A 20,323-nucleotide genomic window follows, 5' to 3' on the forward strand; every position below is an offset into this window, starting at 1 on the left:
TTAATCCAGGCAAGACTAAGGGGGAGCATTTTCTTGCTGTATGTCGAGGCACCCATCTTTATTAGAGAGGGAGTCAGAGCTGTTCGCGTGCATATCACATTGGCCCGCTGCTTCACCCCATCACTCCTCTTTCTCACGTGAGACGTGCACAGACTGCGGACAGAGAAAGGAGGGGTGCCTCAGAGAATACTGAGGCAGAATAAGCCAGACTGTATTCTGTCAAACTTGTGTGACCTGACTATTTTAACTGACTAGTGATATAACCGATCAGTTGAATTGACATAACAATGAAAATGAATTTAACCAAAGTCTGTTTACAGTAGTGTGGATTTAGTGAGAAGTGACCTTATCTGCCCTTTGTAACCTGCTTCTTCTACCTGGTTGTGGCTAGCAGCTATAAGCTATATTAGCTGAACTTGGCATAACACACAAACTGCCAGGAAGATTCTAGGGCGGGGCTTTGCTTCAAAATCATCAATACCAGTACCAGAGCTCCTGAAGTCATACTGATACAAATACATCTTTCAATACCTTGGTTTCCCCATTTCATCCTATTATGTGAATAGAAGCATGAAGTAAAAAATATGTATTTAAACTACACCACACCAAATACTGTAAAGTGTATATCTGCTGGCTAGTTAAACCTAGCATTACATCGAATAACACTTGATGTGATTGGCTGCCAGCAAAACCAGTGTGTTCTTTAGGTCTAGCTTACAAAAAGGTTGTATGCAGGTAGGGTTCGACGGTAGAAGATTTGATACTACTTGATACGGGTTAAAACCGTGTACTAATATCCAGCCGTAGTTCCATTGTTTTTCTTTATTTATGGTAAAAAAAGACGATATCTCTGGTTCTACTGCATCCATTTTGATTTCAACATAATTCCATCCATACAAGTCAATAGTGCTTTAATGGTTTGATTCAGGTTAGGAAATGTATGTACCTTATAACGGTAGTATACAGCACAGTCGGTATTATTCTCATTAGTGATGACCGACCCCAAAACATGTGGCTTGTGTTTCATTGTAAACAAAGCATTAGAGAATCTTCATTATCCGTCACATCTGGATTTTTAGTATCACTGGATATTTAAATTGCAGCCAAGAAGAATGAAGCTAGAGTTGTTTGCTGTATGTATTACTTGACGTCATCAACATCATAGCGGCAAAATGGCATTTGGGCTTTTGGCAGGACTGAAGTCGGCGGCTTGGGAAAAACCACAGTTGTCCTCCAGTCAAACCCGAAAGCAGGAGAGTTTTGCCCGGCCACACAAGCGGCCGTAACATCTGCCAAACTTACTGGAGTCAGAGAAAACACAAATGAGCAGATCAGAGACTGGGTGGGAGATGTCTGTGGTATTAACTTCCTTAATATTCTTTGCATGAGAGAATAGATGAATAGTGGCTTAGAGATTAAAGAAAGAGTTGCTGGTGTTAAAGAATTGAAAGACTGGAACAAATGAGAGGACCAGAAAAACAGGGAACAAACAAAAAATGGAAAGGAGAAAAGTGAATGGGAGAAAAAGCCAGGATGGATGGAGGGGAGGGCAGCAGAGGGGGGGTGCACCCCAAGTTGCCTGTGCTATGCTCTGGGTCATGCTCATGAACATTTTAATCAAGCTTTGCAGATAACAGCTGACCTAGCACATGCATGGAACTCTGTGTTGGTCAACGATTCATGGGTCTTATCCATTGTGGAAAACAAATCCCCTAAAACTGTCGGACATCGAGTGTTGCCATTGTTCGCACTACTTAAAATGCACTCTTTCAAATTACTCCTGTACGGAATGACATCAATGGCATCACACAAGCGGAATAAGTATAGCTGTGCCTATTAATAGAACAATTATTATAATGAATCATTGCTAAACACATTTATAATGGCCTACTTCTCACTCGTGGCGCTGATCAGTTCACCATGGTGGATATTTTTGAAACAAATCATATTTTCCCCCCTTGTTTTGTTTGTCTTCTTTTTAATCCTGCATTATGAATTGCCCAAGAAATGAAGCCACAACGCTCTGAATAAGAGTATTTTGTTCACCTACCCGTGCATGCCGTTCCTCTGAACCCGCTGACTTTTGAAGACAATATTTATCTAGGTCACACTGAAGTCTCTGCATCTGTTGGTGTAGTGTGGGCATACTCTGAAGGCCTGCCTCTAATGGGAAGACGGATTGTGATGGAAAACACCGTTTAGATTATTGTGTGTCTGAGATGCTGTACAGCTTCCGAATCCAGAGTGAAATTATTTGTCCTTTGATTGTAAATTAGTTTAAGATGATCAGACACTTTCCGCAACCGTTATAGTTGTCACTGTTTAGCTTATGTAGACACAGAGCCTCGAAGTGTCACAATATTTGGAACACAGGGTGTGTTTTCTCAAGAGCCTGACAGACTTGTTTGGTTGAGTCACCTCCCTACTTTATGTTAAGTAATTCCAGGTTCAACCGGCTGGGCGACAGAGCACCTCATGTATAGTCTTACAAACTAAAACTGCATTACAGTCGTTTCAAATGGCAAGGAATTTTGAGACTACTTGTAATGTCTCAGAAATTATTTGTACCGTATCGAAGCTGCACACATGCTCGTTTCATGCACAGAAATAGCTGCATTGTGCACAAAATATTGGTCTTTCTTTACTAATGCTGAGATGACTGGGGAATTGTATACATTTTCCTCATAGTGATCATGCAGAGAAACAGGAAATGTTGGAAAGGATAGTAAGGGAGTGACATGCAACAAATGGTCAAGGCCAGGGTCTCTCTAACAAAGACGTTTTCTTGATAAATCCTAGAAAATGTCTCAGTTAAAGACAGACGTCTTAACCTTTTTATTCTTTCACTACATTTCTTTGGTATGGTCAGTACAACTCCTTCTCCATGTTCTTATACTTTTAATTGTTTCAACTTAAAGGGGCCCTATCATGCAAAATGCACTTTGTGATGTCTTTCATACATAAATATGTGTCACGCAGCGTCAGAAAATAAAACCCTCTCTCTTTTCCTCCGTACCCAAATCTTTTAAAAACGGGTGTACAACGAGCGGATACAGATTTCCATCCGAACTGACGTGTCCATCCGAGCTGACGTCGGCAGACCCACAGAAAGTTGCTATCAGAAACAATGCCTGACGTGTTTTGGACGTAATCTCGTCTTTGTTTACATTAGCTAGCCTCACTAACACTCAGAGCTAGGGATGCATATCATTGACTTTTTTAAAATACCGATACCACTGAACGATACCGATACTCAACTGATACATATCGTGATACTTTGAAAATGTATCATCCCACAATTACTCCCATGAAGCGCTTTACGATATAGTTAACATGTCAAATGAATATTAAATTCAATTGTGGGACTTCTTGGACCTTTTAGTACTGAACAAACAATGAAAAATTCATTAAAAATATGAAGAAAACCGATTATGGAATATATTTTATAACACCCGCCATCAGGTGTGCTGCGTGAATAGCACATTTTGTCGATGCAAACAGACCGTTATAATTAATGTAATGCTGTCAAAATTATCGCGTTAACGGCGGTAATTCATTTTTGGAATTAATTGCGTTAAAATATTTAACGCATTTAACGCATGTGCAGAATGGCCCGCCCCATACATCCCACCAGTGGCAGCGCCAGGGTATGGCTGGGGTAGGCTACACCCATACCAAGAAATAGCTTAGCCCCACCATGATAAATGATGTTAAAGTAAGCAAAATAAAGTCTGCCAACTCGCGCGGAGTAAATTGCACAGACAGCAGTTAGTAAGATTGATTTCAGTAGCCACTTGTCTGGAAATACCGAAGACCAGAAACTGTTTTGAAAACTTTTGTCACGTAGTGATCGTCTTCTCAATAGAACATCTTTGATAATGTCTTCTGGGCAATCAGAATCAAGATAACGGCGTGGTGTTGTTGCAGGAAGTCCCGACGGAGAATACTTTTGCTGTAGTACAGGTAACACATAACTGGTACGCAGGTTATGTGCGTAATCTGAAATGCGTACCGTCACTTGTGTCACAAAGCACATTTGCGGACCGACGTACTTGTGAAGCTTTTCCAGAAGGCGGTTAGATCACCGGACGACAGAGTCGGTCTCCGTGTGCACAGACAGGGCTGCTGTTAACGTCGGTCTGTACAACGGACTTGTGCCAAAACTACGCGAACCGGCTGCGGAGCGAGACTCACCCCCCCCCCCTTCACTGGAGAACTGCGCTAAAACAGCTGATCACAACGTGCACACTCTGTGGTCACGAAGTACTCCACTAGCCCCCCCCCCCGTCAACTTTCCTGAAGTACTCCCCCGTTGATAGAAATCAACACGTAATGAATTAAGACCCCATGGTTTGATGATTGATAGGTGTGTGGGTTGTCTTTCATTTTGACACGCAGAAAAATGTTATAATAAACATAGATACTGCATGTTAAAGGGGAAAGGAAACACCAATTACAGTTATAATATTCCGGTAGTTTATTTATTTTACAATGGATATTGATCGTAATATTTATTGTATATGATATTACTCGCCAAAAGAAAATTAATTATCTGCCGGCCGGGTGGGGAATTCCGGGACCAGGCCGCCGCCATTAGGGGAGTCCCAAATGGTGACGTCACTGGCTGTGTTTTCGCTCCACCGGAAGTCAACACAACGTAGCAGATATGGCAGCGATGGAGGAATTTTGCAATGAGATCGACGTTTTGAACGATGAATTTGACTATTCGTCGGGAGATGACATTGATGTGGAAGCATCTACAGTTACCAGGCATCCCATGGCCTATGCTTATGAACCGATTCGGTCGAATAGAGTGGCATACGATCCGGAATAAAAAAAACACAATGCTAACAGTGAGCCTCTGAATTAGCCCCGAGCGAAAAATGCTAATCTATTACTGCACCGAAAATCACTCCTAGCTCCCTTATCACTTATCCTAGCCGCACATCCAACACATCGTTTATGATCGCAAGGAGACACCGAATCTAACGGTGCCCACCTCAACACTGAAAGATACAAACTCGCGAGGTTATCAACAAAAACGTACATCAAAACAAGTGGCGCTAGGTACTAACATACGCCAGGCTAACATAGCTTACCTTCCTCTTTGTCTGGTCTAAACTGGTCTTCAATGGCATTACAACGATAACAACGATGATGTAGTTAATCCATAGGTTAATATCCAATGGGGCTGTGTCCCCTTTGAAATGTTCTGATAATCTATAAGCAATACAACTGCAATTCCGTTATCTGCTGTCCGCTCTGTGCTCCGTGCGCTCTGGGTCCTGCAATACCATCCATCAATAGCAATACTAGCCTTTTTAGGGCTGTTTTCGACAGATGAGCGTGTGTATGCCAGTTTAATTAGTTGAGCTATAGAACACACCCAATTCTCTATTGTACGTCATAATAATAGCTACCATTTAGTTTGGACGCAATTGCGTTAATTAATAAGGTCACACTGTGTCAGTAAATACATGTGTGAGCTAGTAATCTGGTAGTGCTGCAATATTTTCCTCTCTCTCGGCAGCTGAAGCAACTCGTTTGGTGGCTCGAACTTCACGTTTGTTGACACTGTCATTGTCTTGCGCGGCCGACGTGCTGGGACGGTCGGTGTTCCCGACTGCATACGTTGAGAAATCGAATATTGTGGGAACAGATCCTGGCTTCAAATCCAATGTTTTGTATTGAACCAGGCATCCAGACTGGACTTTGAGCAGCTTCTCATCCTTTAGTGGCAGCCTATGGAAATGTACTTCTTCCTTCTTTGTATAAAATCCATTTGTGCAGCCTGGGGCAATACAATAAACTCCTGACGACGACCGTTTTCTTGTAATGTAAACTACTGGTGCATTGCACGCCATGTTGTTTGTTATTGAGCTTTGGCCCAGGAAGCCGCACCCATACAGTGACGTCACTGGAAAAGTCCCGGAGCAATGGCAGCGCCCATGGTCATTAGGCACGTATTTCAAAAAGTAAATTCGCGTATCTCGATCGTTTACATTGGAAATAGACTAGATAAATACATTTCCTAATGGCAATATTGTCGCATGGAAAGCAGTTTGAAAAGTGTTTCCATTTCCCTTTAAATGGATATATCCGCCTTCTTTCATTTATCTTTCCATTCCCACAACAATATACATAAATAAATGGCATATTTTGGACATAGTTCGAATGGTGATTAATCATGATTAATTAATTTTTAAGCTGTGATTAATCTGATTAAAAATTGTAATCGTTTGACAGCCCTAAATTAATGTTAAACATGAGATTCGACTAGAGAACAAATACATAATAGAATAATGGTCATGAGATCTCGGCATTGCACAAACAAACAAATTTCATCTTTAAAATCAACATTTCCCTTCACTGGTGAGAGAAAACAAATCCCATCACAGTTCATTTGTGTGACTTTTTCCTTTCTAGTATTGAACAAACAATGAAAAATACATAAAATATGAAGAAAAACGATTATGCAATCTAATTTATAACACCCGCCATCACGGGCCACGGACTCACTTTTTAAAAAAAAGATTTAGCCACCAGTAACCGGTATTTCAGTAATACCGGATACCGGTATGCATCCCTACTCGGAGCTAACCTGTACTGTAGAGCACATGTGTTTTTAAAAAGCAGGAAATAAAAAAAGAACTCACCTTGTGATAAACCCGCAAGAGAAAAAGCATTTGAGCTCCATACTACTTCAGAAATAATCCTTGACGTGGTTTAAACAGGATGGCGTTTTATCACAACCAAATTTAACTTTGTCCCCGGTATAATTCTGATCACACCGCAGAGGCGCCGCCTCTTAGTTCCGGAATCCGGTTCACTTCCAGCTCCAAAAAATTGTCGGTCTAGAGGCAAGAGCTTCGGAGCTAAGCGGCGGCGTCGCTTACGTCGAGGCAGGGGCAGATTCGTCGTTGAAGTAGATGCTGAAGACCACAAAGAAGTCTTGCATTTCGCATGTGATGTTTGTAAAGTTCCAAGTAAAGTCGTCCCTTGTAAAGTCGTCCGATGCCTTCCATTTCGTTTCGTAAGAGGATAACCAAAGCGAACAGCGCTTCAATACAATCGGCCATTGTTGTTGTTGTTGTCGATGTGAGGGATTTCCGCGCGGTTTGGATTTTATGAAGCAGGCACGTAAATGGTGACGTCATGACGCAGCAGCGGCAGCTCTGGGCGGTGTGAACAGAGCGGGAGCAGAAAAGGGAAACCGGAGCTGAACCAGAAAAGCTCCCGCTCGGAGCTAGAAAGGGAAAAGCGCTGGTGTGAAAGCCGCATAACAGGGCTGCAAAAGAGGGGTTTGAGCAGTATGAGGCATGGCTACAATGGGTAAACTGTTTGGTATTTTCAACAAAAAAAACTTCACAGACATGTTTTGTATAGGTATACAATATATTTTTCAGATATAGCATGATAGGTTCACTTTAACATTTGAGAATGCATCCCTTTGTCAATTCAACATGCCCCAAAGGGCTCCATAGGTACATCTAGTTGTTTGCATTTTCAAAGCTCGTGGATACTGGCAGAATTTGGTTTTAGGTGGAGTGATCTTTCAGTGATAGTCCCCTTAAATTATGGTGAGGAACAAGGTTCAAATGTTTTGACACATTACATTCACATGGATCTTTATTTTATTTGGTAGCAGTAGCATATCGTGATGTTCAGTCTTTATTCTCTAAAGCTCTGTTTCTGAATCCTCAAAAAAAGAAGGAAACCTTGTACCAATATGAAAGTTGTACATCAGTCTGCTTCCCTCTCCAACTCAAAGAAGCGGTGAGATTTAAGAGAGGCGAAGACTACTACCTTAGGAAGAATTCCAAACTACTCCACAAAACAGGATCCAATGAAGATGTCAAGCAAGATAACTCCCCGGCCGCCGGCTATAAACCCAAAGTCGTCCAATGAGTCAAGACTAACGTTGTCCTTGTGGAGGGAATTAAATGTAGGTCACAACTAAAATGCAAGGCCAGGCCTGAGGGATGTGCTAGCCCAGGGTGCTCTGTTGCTCTGGGGGAACGCAAGTGTAGGAAATACACAGATTCTTCACACAGTTATTTTTAGAAGCTCTGTAGGGTTGTGACTGCCTTCATGCCTGTCCAGCCTCCTTTCACAGTTTATTTGTTTTGATGCCATCTCGTCAAAAAAAAGATGGCTTATTTTATTACCATGTGTTTCCCTCTGTCATTTAACCTCAGTTGATCTTCCTCGATTTTTGGGGCGGTGGTGGCGAAGTCGATAGGGACTTGGCTTGGCAACTGGAAGGTCACCAGTTCAAGTCCCAAGGCAAGACCAAGTGCTACCGAGGTGTCCCTGAGCAAGGCACCGTTCCCCACACTGCTCCCCGGGCGCCGTTCAAAATGGGATGGGTCAAATGCAGAGATACAATTTCCCCACGGGATTAATAAAGTATATCAAATATCAAATATATTTTCATTAAATGCTTTTCTGCCTGTCCTCCTGAAAACTCTAGTGCAGCTGAGGTGATCATGATGTATCTCTCAGTCTTTCATCAAATTGACAGAGATGTTTCAGGGAAGCATAATTGAATAATGCAGTCATTTGGGTCTTTCATAAAACATCATTGTTCAAATCTAATGTTCCTCTGCCCTCACAAATATCTGCAACCTAAGTGTGAGTATCATGCCACAAGAAGGGTAGATGCTCCCTTAAAATAGTCTGGCAATTAAATATAGATGAGGTGCTTGAATGTGTCTGCCAATGAGAATTCGTTGTGTTTGAAGAGGTGAGGATCTTCCATATATTAAGTGCACTAAAGCGGTCTGTATTGTTTTATGGTGTTTAAATCATGAGGCCTATTTCTGCATTTGCATGTGGGTGGTTTGTTCTGTACAAGACATACACACACTCTTACCTATAATGTATTCCCATTAAGTTAGACTGAGAAGCGCACTATTGTTCAGCACTGGCTCGAGAGGTGACCCATGGTTACGATACACAGTGAACGAAGGAAATGAATGTCTCGGCGAAGGCTTTCTGGCAGAACTAGTTGTAGATATAGATCATTATCATAGATGTGTTATCATTAGTCTACTTGATAACTAACTGACTGGACAAACGAGCTATTTACGATCAATGTTGGCATGCGTCATTCAATATGGCAATCCCCATTGTTGTTCTTGAACCTAGATATGAACCTTAAACACCTCGAGATGATGGAAAGCTGACGGAAAGGAGACATTGGGTATTGATCCTCTGTGAGCTGAGGGACGGTGTAGACCAGCCGGGAAGGCCAAGGTCACAGCGAGGGTTGTGACCAGTTGCTGTCATGTATTGATCGTGGTTTGAAAGACATCATGGTGTAACCGGATGCTCTCTGTGGTTGATCAGCCCAACCCTGAGATACTGTGTGTTGGGGCGTGGCATTTTTGATTGGCAGCACCAAGGTCACGGGTACGCTATATAAAGGGGTCGCTATAAGATTTTGAAATGTTTTTAATATGTCTCCAATAATGTTTCATAAAAATGAGAAACTCAATGTCGGGTCGCATGTTACCGGTCTAACAGTCATTTTGATATATCCATTTAATTAGTGTGTTTAAAGTAGCATAAATCAATTTATGACCGCTAAACGCCATAGAAACTCGCGCACTCAAAGCACTGAAATACAACCCGAAATATAATGTTTGCCAGGTGGTTATGGCACCTTCATGGAGCAGCTTGAGCATCCCATTGAGACATGTATTTCAACCACAGCTTTAAATGCGTCTCTTATATAAACACCACCATTAAGCTTTCACGGTACTCCATAGTTTCACTGATGGCTGGTTTACTTTGGCTCCATGCTGGTTTTCTGCTGGACCGGTTGTCTGCTTGCTTGATCTTTTTGTTGTTGTTGGAGCGTCTCTGTACAGTAAAGGAAGAACCTTCGAGAGACCATATTCTAAATACTGAAAAAGAACAATTAACAATGAGTTGCAAAGAGGGCTGTCGTGCTGTGAACAGATTGTCTTCGAGATCTTGAATGCTCCACAGGAATGAGTTTGAATTCACTTTTGTATTGATAATGTCACTGAATGGAGCTTTGAATGCAGGTAATCACTTTTGAACTGATTTCATTTAGCAGGTTGCTCATTTATCAGTTTATTCATTTGCAGCCTTAGTTGACATTTCAAAAAATAAATGTCCAGATGCCTGGTCTGTGATGGCGTCCCCATTAGTACCTATACTTCATATGTGCAGTAGCGCTACGTGTGAAAATGCTTGGTGAGGTTGGATATTGATCAGCGGGTCTAAAACAGCTGATAACTAAAACTCTAGACGTATAATCTTCCACCATTTATGATTATATTTAACACTGTTATTGCATTCTCTTGAACATGGTTACATACTGTCGTAACTGATGCTACACAAGTGGTACCAATGCCTGTGGATGTGCTCCATGACATTATTCTGTGAAGAGAAAAGAGGCCATGTGTGCCAGATTCTTCTTTATAAAAAAGCAGAATATCAAGTTATAATTGTTCAATCTGGTGCGTGCATGGGTGTGTTTGGTTGTACGGTATCCCCATAGTGTCATTTCATACCATGTAATGAAGGTTAACACGGTACAAGCCTACCAGTTGTGGATAAATGGCACTGCGCTCTGGAAGTTCTCAGAGGCTTCGGATTCCTCAACTTATGTGTCCTGCTGCCTTTGGATGCTGCAGGGACTGGATGGACTGAAGGGGAAATGCTTTTAAAAGGGCTGTAGAAAGCAGAAACTGTAAGAATTCCCCGCATTAATTCATCGATCAATGCTCATTGATTTACTGACATTTGAGCCAGGAAAGCAGATGACTGGGGTCAGGGAGTTCAGAAGCTTAGCAGCCTGGAGATATATGCTGTTATTCTGCCTTTGTTGCCGGGGGAGTATGGACCCTACGACATGGAGGAGGAATCTATACATTGTAAGAAGGATTTGAGGAATCCTTGAAAATACAAGAAGCTTTGTGAATGCGGAGAACTGAAGTATGCTCTCTGTTGTGCTCATATTGTGGTCTGATGCGTGGCTGGCCCTGCACCAGATATTGAGAAAGAGACATTTTTATGGTGCCTCTGAATGTACTCGGAGATTAAGTTTGGGATTCTTTCCTTTATCAGCCGCTGTAACTTGAACCAGGGAGTATGGGATGAATACATCCAGGTCAAATCCTTAGTAAGGTCCCTGAGTGGGGCTTTATCAGGATGGCCCTTGTTAAAGTCAACTGTCATCTATTTCGTTTTAATCCCCTTACGAGACACGTTATTATTAAGGCCCTCTAGATGCCCCTTCCTCGACTTCTGATAGGGCCAATAACACCATGAATAGCACTGGGATTGGCATGTTGGAAATGTTGACTGTGGAGTTCATTTTGAATAGGTTAGGGTTAGGCAGTCGTTTGCTGGACCCTACTCCTGTTGAGTCTTTAGGCCTGCAATGGTTGTGGTCAGGTTCAGAACAAACACCTGTGGAACACCACATATTACAAACATCCTTAAAGGGTATACTTATATCATTGGGCTAATGTTGCTTTGCAAGCGTTGAGCCAGAGGAGAACATGCTTGTTGATAATCTTTCTAAATTGGGCAAATCCAGCTTTTGCTGCCTGAAAAGAGTTTATCGCAGTGAACCATGTCATACATTTGAATGAGCCTTTAAACTGAACTTCATGCCTCGTGTTATCTGGTGTCCTTACTCTGAGGTGGCAACGGCCAATATATCGATATTGTAATGTGAGATCGAAATCGTAGTATGGTGTTGTCTCTTGCTAGCTTTAAAGGTTGCATAGTGGTGTTATATCAGAAAATCTTTGGGTTATCCACTTTCATAATATCCACATATCTGTTTGTTATTTATGAAAAATCTCATTGCGTAAGTATTTGTGAAAGTAGTATTGGTTATATACGTTTTTTGACCAATTTCAATATTGAGGTATTTGGTTAAAAATGCTTAATTCTCCCCATATCACCCAGCCCTACCCTGTTGCAACGCAACAATGCAGTCGTTGTGTTTTTCTGAAGTGCTTTGTCTGAAAGTGCCTTAGTTTGCACTTCATGTGTTTCTGGAGACTCTGGATCCTGCAGGTCTCCCTTGAAAAAGAGATCTATGATCTCAATGGGACCAATCTCGTTAAATAAAGGTTTGAAATGAAATGACTCATTCAAAACATGTCCTACTCCCGAGTGTCTATGTTAGCGCATTAATAATTGATTATCTAACTGTCTGACCAAACATTGAGGAACATTAAGAGAAAAAAGAGGAAATAACATAAATGATGGTGACATTCAGAATAAAAGTAAAACAATAATTATTATAAAGGTAGAAGTGGTAACACTGATTCTGTTTTTGTGGTATGGCTAAACTGGTATCCCTTCGTATAGTCATCAGGGCGTGTGTAACTGTGCAGAGGTGCTGAGCCGTGTGTGTGTGTGTGTGTGTGTGTGTGTGTGTGTGTGTGTGTGTGTGTGTGTGTGTGTGTGTGTGTGTGTGTGTGTGTGTGTGTGTGTGTGTGTGTGTGTGTGTGTGTGTGTGTGTGTGTGTGTGTGTGTGTGTGTGTGTGTGTGTGTGTGTGTGTGTGTGTGTGTGTGTGTGTGTGTGTGTGTGTGTGTGTGTGTGTGTGCGTGTGTGTAAAGCTCCATTAAGTGATTACCCTCCACCCACAGCCCCTGTTTAGCCCCAGACCGTGCCATTTGGTGGCCATGCACCTCCTCTCATTGAGTGTGTGTGTGCTGCATGACAGGGTGGAACAGCTGTTGATTATAACATGAGGTGTTTCCTTCTTAACCCTTTTTGTACCATTACAAGCCAAAGCATGTTTGCCATTCACACACACACACACACACACACACACACACACACACACACACACACACACACACACACACACACACACACACACACACACACACACACACACACACACACACACACACACACACACACACACACACACACACACACACACACACACACACACACACACACACACACGAGCCATGTCACCGCTCTGGGACTGTTAATAGTGTCGGAGTCAACCCGCTGCTGAATGCCAGAGGGGAGAGGTGACTCCGCACTGCGCCCTCATCTGTGTGAAGGAAAGGAATATACATAAATATAGGCAGGGGGACAGACAATTATTATTTACATTAAGAAAACTAGAAACAGAAAACTATACTGAAATCCCATTAAAAAGCAGTTTAACTTTATCTTTGGACATTTTAACAGGCTATACATTCTTGTACCTAACCCTCACCCAATAATTCATATTGTATCACTGTGTCTCGGTCTTGCTTTTTCTCACAAACAGACATTTGTATCTGCTGTTTCGAGGGCTCAGCCCAACAGAATGCTGGCCTTTAGCCTGTACTCTTAATTAAAGGCTGCGGTTTCACTGCAGATTTAAATCTTAAGGGTTAAAATATGCCTGATTAGTATTCTACAGTCCTGGCATCTTTACAATATGCTTAATTTAACTCGGCAGTAGAGTTTTGACATCTATAGAGAATCAAATAATGCTATATAGACTAATTGGCTGGCTGGTTAAAATGTTTAACTGCATTCACAGAAAAGTTAAGCTTTGAATATGTTTCTGTGCCGCATAGGGGGCGGACGAAATGTGGCGTAAACTCACAGTAAACAATGAAGTCGCTGCTTAATAAGCAATGCCTTTAATGCTCAGCCCTGAAAGCAAGCTATATACACAGATTGATCAGAATACTAACTTATTTAGACCACTGTCACTGTCGAGATTAATGCAGTCTGTGCAATCCTGATCACTCTCAATGTTTTTCTCACTCTCTCCGTTCTTGAAGCCTTTTCCCACTCTCATTTTCCCCCTGCATGCATCATTTATGCTTCCTCGTACGGACCAGGCCTGCGACTCATGCCTCTCTGGTGCTTCATATTTCTGTCATGGAATTGAAAAGGGTGCTGTGAAGCCAGAGGAGACCATGTAAAGGACTGCATCATCACTGGAGGAAACACTTCCCCTCATAGCTTCCCCACATCCCTCTCGCTCTCTCTATCCTTCCTCTGTTGTCCCTGGCAACAGCAGAGACCCAGTGGCACGATGCATGAAGACACAGAAATTACTTATTTCCTTTGTTGCTCTTTTTTTTTTTTAAAGAACATACAGTCATGGTGCATTTATTCTTGTGTCCTATACAGTAACAGTCTGGTGTGCTGTTTGTTTTTGGGCGTGTGAATGTATTTTGCTGCAGCAGTAGTGACTCTAAGCTCCCTGCTCACAGTACGACGAGCAACTCTCGTTTCCATGACCATCCTCCTGAATTGCTAATGATGATTTTTTTTATCACACTACGCCCACCCACCAATCTCCGCTGGTGAAGATGTTGAAGCCGTTAAGCCGTGAGCCAGCCAGCTTTAGACGAACACCCTCACAGCAAATCTTCAAGGCTTTTCATTGTGTGTGCCAGTAGCTGGATTATGCTAACACTTAGCTTTGGAAGTCTCACTCCTTCTCTGTCTTCCTCTGCATGTTAATAGTGGTGTTGCTCCATTCCCAACTGTAGGCAGAAGTGTCTTTGCACGAGTCCCAACCTGCTTTTATTTCTCACTCGCAGCTCGGTCAATGGAGCTTTTGTTTTGGCTTGGTATTGAATTAATGAGGCCTATAGTGATGACCGTTTCTCACACCTGGGTATGAGCCAATGCTTTTCCATCGCTTTTTGAAACACAGGTCACCATTCCACTTCCTGTTTGGCTTTCTAAGAGCAGCAGTGTCTAATTGGAGTCCAATCAATGGCTACTTTTGTGTGGGAAGCAAACGGACTGTCTGCTGAGGACTCTCCAAGGTTGACGTTCTGTAAAAGGCTCGGTGCCTGGGAATGAGCGCACCATTTGTTTGAAAGACTTCAGGGTGGGATTTGATTGACTACAGGTCAATGTCCTCCCACTGAATGAGTGTCTGCTCACAAATAGAGGAAGTAAAGTTTGAATGCTAGTGATGAACAGGAAGAAATGACATTTTCTTAATCCGCGTTCAGTAGCTTTGAGCAGAGATACCATAAAAGACGTGTGTGATTGTAAAAGTTGGAGGATTGGTCTGATCCTTTGAACTGGAGACTATTGTGTGTGAGAGATTCTGTGTTTCTGTGTGTTTGTTTCTCCATGTTCTTTTCTGCTTGCATAGAGTAAGGACCTACACATGTGTGATTTATTACCGGTGTCACTGAGCGTGGCTGCAGTCGGAGCCTCTCCCCCTTATCCCCCACATCTATTTTTACCAGCTTATTGCCTACCAACCCACAGGAGACGGAGTGATTGGGAGATAAGACGGATACATCAGGAGAGGGAAGGTAGCAAAGAAGGGAAAGCCCTCCGATGTCGGGAAACACATGTCTGTCAGAATAAGATGAGAGATTATTTGCCATGAGACGTTGATGCTTCCGTTTATTGCGTTTTTCAAGCCAACGACTGAATTATTTTCTTTTTGTAGTCAGACACAAAAAGGCTGCACAATATGAGGAAAATATGCTATAACATTGGTGAATATCGTGATAGTCCTATTATTATAACAATGAATACACAGCTATGTATGCACAACTAGTTTTTGCTGTTGCTTTCATTAAAAAACAACAAATGCCAACATCAATTGAAAAAAAAAAACATTTGAACACTGAAATGACTTCACCGGACTAAAATAAGCCCTCTCTGTATGTGCGATGTGTGCACGTTGGCATTGCAAGTATGATTACAAAATAAATAAAATACATATATATATATATTGTGCAGCCCCTGTCAGTCAATAGTGTGGACATGTGCACTGGTGAGGCAAACATTACATGATTGAAGTAGAAGGAAGTAGAGAAAAAGGCTTCATGACTTCAATCGTCAGTTAATTTAGCAGTGGTGTAATCTCACTATTGTCTCAGCTGCAAAGCTGTTTACCGTTGACACAACACCGGCTAACTGTCAGCAGTCATTTAAGACAGTGCTAGATCTCACAGGCTACATGCCAAACGACACACACACACACACACACACACACACACACACACACACACACACACACACACACACACACACACACACACACACACACACACACACACACACACACACACACACACACACACACACACACACAGTCACTCCCTTTTTTCCATCACATATGGCAGGAGCCCACTTGCCACTACGATACCTCACACTCTTCCCCCAGTGTGAAGGACAATCATAGCAAACAATAACGTTACTTTTACCACTATTAAAATTGCTCATTTATATAGCATTTTAAATACAATATCCCTGACATGTTGTATGTGTAAGGATGAATGGCTGCTAAACCAGTTTTCCGATGATGTATTGAAATAGATATGTGTCAGGAAAAGGGAGTGACTTCTAAGATAAAAGCCGTGCTTCAGTGAATTTGAACACGCCCGCTCCAACTGTCACCCTCCTCCGTATTGCTGGATAGTCATTCTATTTGGCTAACTCCAACCTGTCTCTGGTTTGTTGTTCAGGTACAACCCGCGGCCCACGTGACAGAGAAGTTCCTGGCGTGGACTACAACTTCCTCTCAGTAGAGGATTTCCTGGAGTTGGAGAAGAGTGGGACCCTTTTGGAAATTGGAACGTATGATGGTGAGTTAAAATATATCACACACTTGCCCGGGTGTATTGTATGCAACTTCAGAGTATGAAACCGTAGGGGGTTAATCGTTTTTATAGGTTTCCAATATCTAGAAAGTCAACAGCAAACATCAGTGGATTAATGTCTTAGGACTCTGTTACGTTATTCCATTCAAACCAACATAATCTGTCAATGACGTAAATCCACACTTTTAGTAGCTGAACGTAGCTCAATGCTAACTTTGTTAACAAAAACTATGACTTAGTTATGCTGGTCACTGACCTTTTTTGCCATGACTAATGACACGATGCTCACGACTTGGCACAGTCGTCATTAAACACTCTCGTGTTTAACACAAGTAGGAGTTCAATGATGCAACTATTACTCTGTTCTTTGTGCGTCAGTCAGTGAACATGATGAAAGTATCTAATGTCATGATGTTAGACAGGTAAGCCAATAACCTAGTCCCTCTGTACTTTCAGCTAGGGCTGCTCAATTAATCGTATTTTAATCGCGATTACGATTATGGCTTGCAACGATTACGAAACAACGTAATCGAAATAAAACGATTATTTTTCTATTATTATTATTTATTTATTTTTTGTTGGTTTTTCAGTTCAATTATACTTAAAGTTCAGGGTAATCAACTGTTAAACACATACTGTTCCATTTTTTTTTCTCCAATAAATGGATGTTTTCAAAGTCAATGAATAATCGCATTTAATAATCGCAATTACAATTATTGACCCAAATAATCGAGATTATGATTTTTGCCATAATCGAGCAGCCCTACTTTCAGCCAGGGTTTAAACTCAGCCTCCCCGTGTTACGTTGCCAGAACGTGTGCCCGTTGTGTCCGGCTGCTGGACAGGTGCAGCTGCCGGCACAGCAGGAGGCACAGTGACTTCCCTCTGCCTCGCGCCGGCGCTTAAATCATGGCCGCCTCCGCTACCGTCAGGTTTGGATGTCAGTCCCTTTGAGTCAAAGAGCACATTTTTACTGGATTTAGTTTGAGTTGACATTTAACAATTACATTGGATAAAATCCATTGCTGAACAAACACTACATCATAGGGCAATGCTTTAGGAGGACATGTTTTGCTCAAATTGAAAAGTTCAAATTCTCCTGCTTGTTTGGTATGCACCGCTGTTGCTATCACTCTGTTCAGTGTATATGTAGGTCAGAGAGCGTTCAGCAACACGTTTACCTGCTACAGTATCTGGAGCGGTTGTTGAAAGCAAATCGTAGACATATTGGAAAACACTAAAGTAGACGAGACAAGTTGGTTTGAAAGTTGAAAGAGTTGCCGTCAAAATCTTGGTACACTTTGCGTTTCACGTAAGGAAAATAGCAGATATATTAACCACATATTGAAGTGGCGGGTGTGAGACAGATCTGCTGGGCATTTGGCAGTGTTAGTGTTTGGTTGATTTGTTCTGGGTCAGCGTAGACACACAGCCAGACTTCCACAGGTCTAGGGTCTTCGGGGTCGTATTGAGTGATTTGCAGTTGCCTTGCGACACTGTAATCGAATCACAAATGTACACACTTTTCCAGTAGGTTCTCCTTTCTAGCTGCCACAACTAAAACAATGTGCATGTGTTGGTGGATACATTTGTCATGTGTTAGATGTCTAGTTTCAAAATATTTTCCAAGATCAATGCTCACCCTTTCTACTAGCCAGGAACTTTCCAGGAATAAAAACATTTGAATTGATTTAAGGAGTTTGTTCCTGATGCCACTGTAAACTGTCTCTGAAAATTAGACATTCAAATCAAAGCAAACTTATGATTTTGTTTCTAACAAGTTAACACCGATAAAGCAAATTTGATAAGGAAGCGAAGAAGTTTTGAAAACCTGCCGTAGACAATAAAGTAAAGAAAAGTAATAAGTTCATGACACATTGGAAACACAGCATGCGTCACACTCGGCAAACAACACTTTGGTGATAAACCAAAGTCATCGCTGAGAGGACTGTAAACAACAACACGACCATGTCCCCCCGCCATTCAGTCAGATAATGTTTAAGTGTCTGCTGTGTCCATTTTGCTTGCTCACTGTTCCATAACAATGGATTTCCCTCTGAAGGCAAGAGAGGCAAAAGAGACTAGCTCACTTACTCCCACTGAGGACCATATGGAGAAAATCAGAAGCTTTCACATTATCTTTCTGTCACTTTAAAGTATTTTAAAAAAACGCGCAATTCTGGTATTTTCTGCAGCTTTGGCTCCAGGTTTTTGGCTGTGTATTGTCCGGTAAAGCGTTGGGGATATTTAAATTATTACTCGTTTAATTTAGTTTGTAAGATTAATATATGTTTTGGTGACACAAAATGTCACTTTGGTTTATATTAGGTTGTGACTGAAATGATCAACAACCATTGTCATGATCTTGTTTTACCTTATAGACTATAAACGTTAAACTATGAAATAAATATATACAAGCCTAAATGTACGTTTTCAACATTAAAAACATGACTTATTTTGGGTCCAGAAGTACACCAATACCATTTTTGATGGCACTTTAGGCACATGCTAAATATTTAAACAGGTTTTATCATTACAAACCTGTTTTTAAAATGTGCTTATAAACATTTGTTCATGGCTAAAATGGCCGTTGTTGTTATTGTTATTAATTACCCCTGTGCTTTTCCTGTAATGACATGCCAAAATGTCTATTTCCCAGTACATCCAGGTATTTTATTTTTCTTCTTCTCCTGCCTTTATCTTTTGGATGCTAATGCTGTTAAGATGAAGGCTTTGTATGTGTCTTTATATTCTGATTCTCAGATGGTGCAGTCTGCTGAGGTCTCTGTTCTAACTTTGGATGAGAATGACTCAATAATAGAAATAAAACAGTTCTGCATGTTTTGTTCTCTCGCCTTTAAATCTGTCAGTTTGAAATGTGGTGCAGGCACTGAAGGACAATCTGTCTGGAAAATGCTTTACTAAATGTCAACTTAAATACTTTCAGGAAGACTACGGTACTACTGTTCTTGGTAACCGAATATAAAAAATAAAATATCAACTTATAAGGGAGGGAAAATCATGTGGGAAGTGTTGTTGCGTAAAACATTATTAGTTTGTGATAAGTTAAAACAAAGTAGTTTAAACTTTACCTAGGTCAAACAAGAACAATATTTAGCTTTGCTTCAGATATTCAAATGTTCCTCACACAAACCTGGTCTCTCCCCTCCAACACACACACACACACACACACACACACACACACACACACACACACACACACACACACACACACACACACACACACACACACACACACACACACACACACACACACACACACACACACAACTCTTTGACCCCTCAGACTAAAAAAAACCCTCCCCACCCCCGTCTTTTTTAATCCATTCCTCCTTCTCTCGTCGTCTAGGTAACTATTATGGGACGCCCAAGCCACCGGTGCAGCCCCCCGGTGGGAAAGTGATTCGCAGTAGCGGTAGCGGCGGTGATGCCCCACTGCCAGACGGGCTCAGCGGTAGCCTGCCGGGCTCTGAGCACTCCACTCCCCGACGCTCCAAGTCCTATAATGACATGCAAAATGCTGGAATAGGGCCTGGAGAGCAGCAGCAGCAGCAGGAGGAAGACGAGGACCTCCCGGACATGAACAGCAGCTTTACAGGTACATACCGGGGCAGGAGGACGGGGGAGAAGAGGAGAGGGAATAGCTTGACAGAATGTCAGAGGTGAAATGAAGAGACCAGGCATGGTGGTTCAACATGATGTA

The 20,323-nt window shown here is 41.9% G+C and overlaps 1 protein-coding gene across 8 annotated transcripts in view; it reads left to right on the forward strand.

Annotated features, from left to right (window-relative positions):
* Nucleotides 1–20,323, forward strand: part of magi1b (membrane associated guanylate kinase, WW and PDZ domain containing 1b) — a 150,900-nt gene that overhangs the window by 85,451 nt on the left and 45,126 nt on the right. For all 8 annotated transcript variants that reach the window (XM_034082754.2, XM_071203075.1, XM_034082756.2 and 5 more), the window contains exons 3-4: nucleotides 16,465–16,584; nucleotides 19,970–20,218. In XM_034082754.2, coding sequence (XP_033938645.1) covers nucleotides 16,465–16,584; nucleotides 19,970–20,218 — 369 coding nt within the window. The remainder of the gene's footprint in view (nucleotides 1–16,464; nucleotides 16,585–19,969; nucleotides 20,219–20,323) is intronic.

This window comes from Pseudochaenichthys georgianus, chromosome 5, assembly GCF_902827115.2.
Source record: "Pseudochaenichthys georgianus chromosome 5, fPseGeo1.2, whole genome shotgun sequence".
NCBI lineage: Eukaryota > Metazoa > Chordata > Actinopteri > Perciformes > Channichthyidae > Pseudochaenichthys > Pseudochaenichthys georgianus.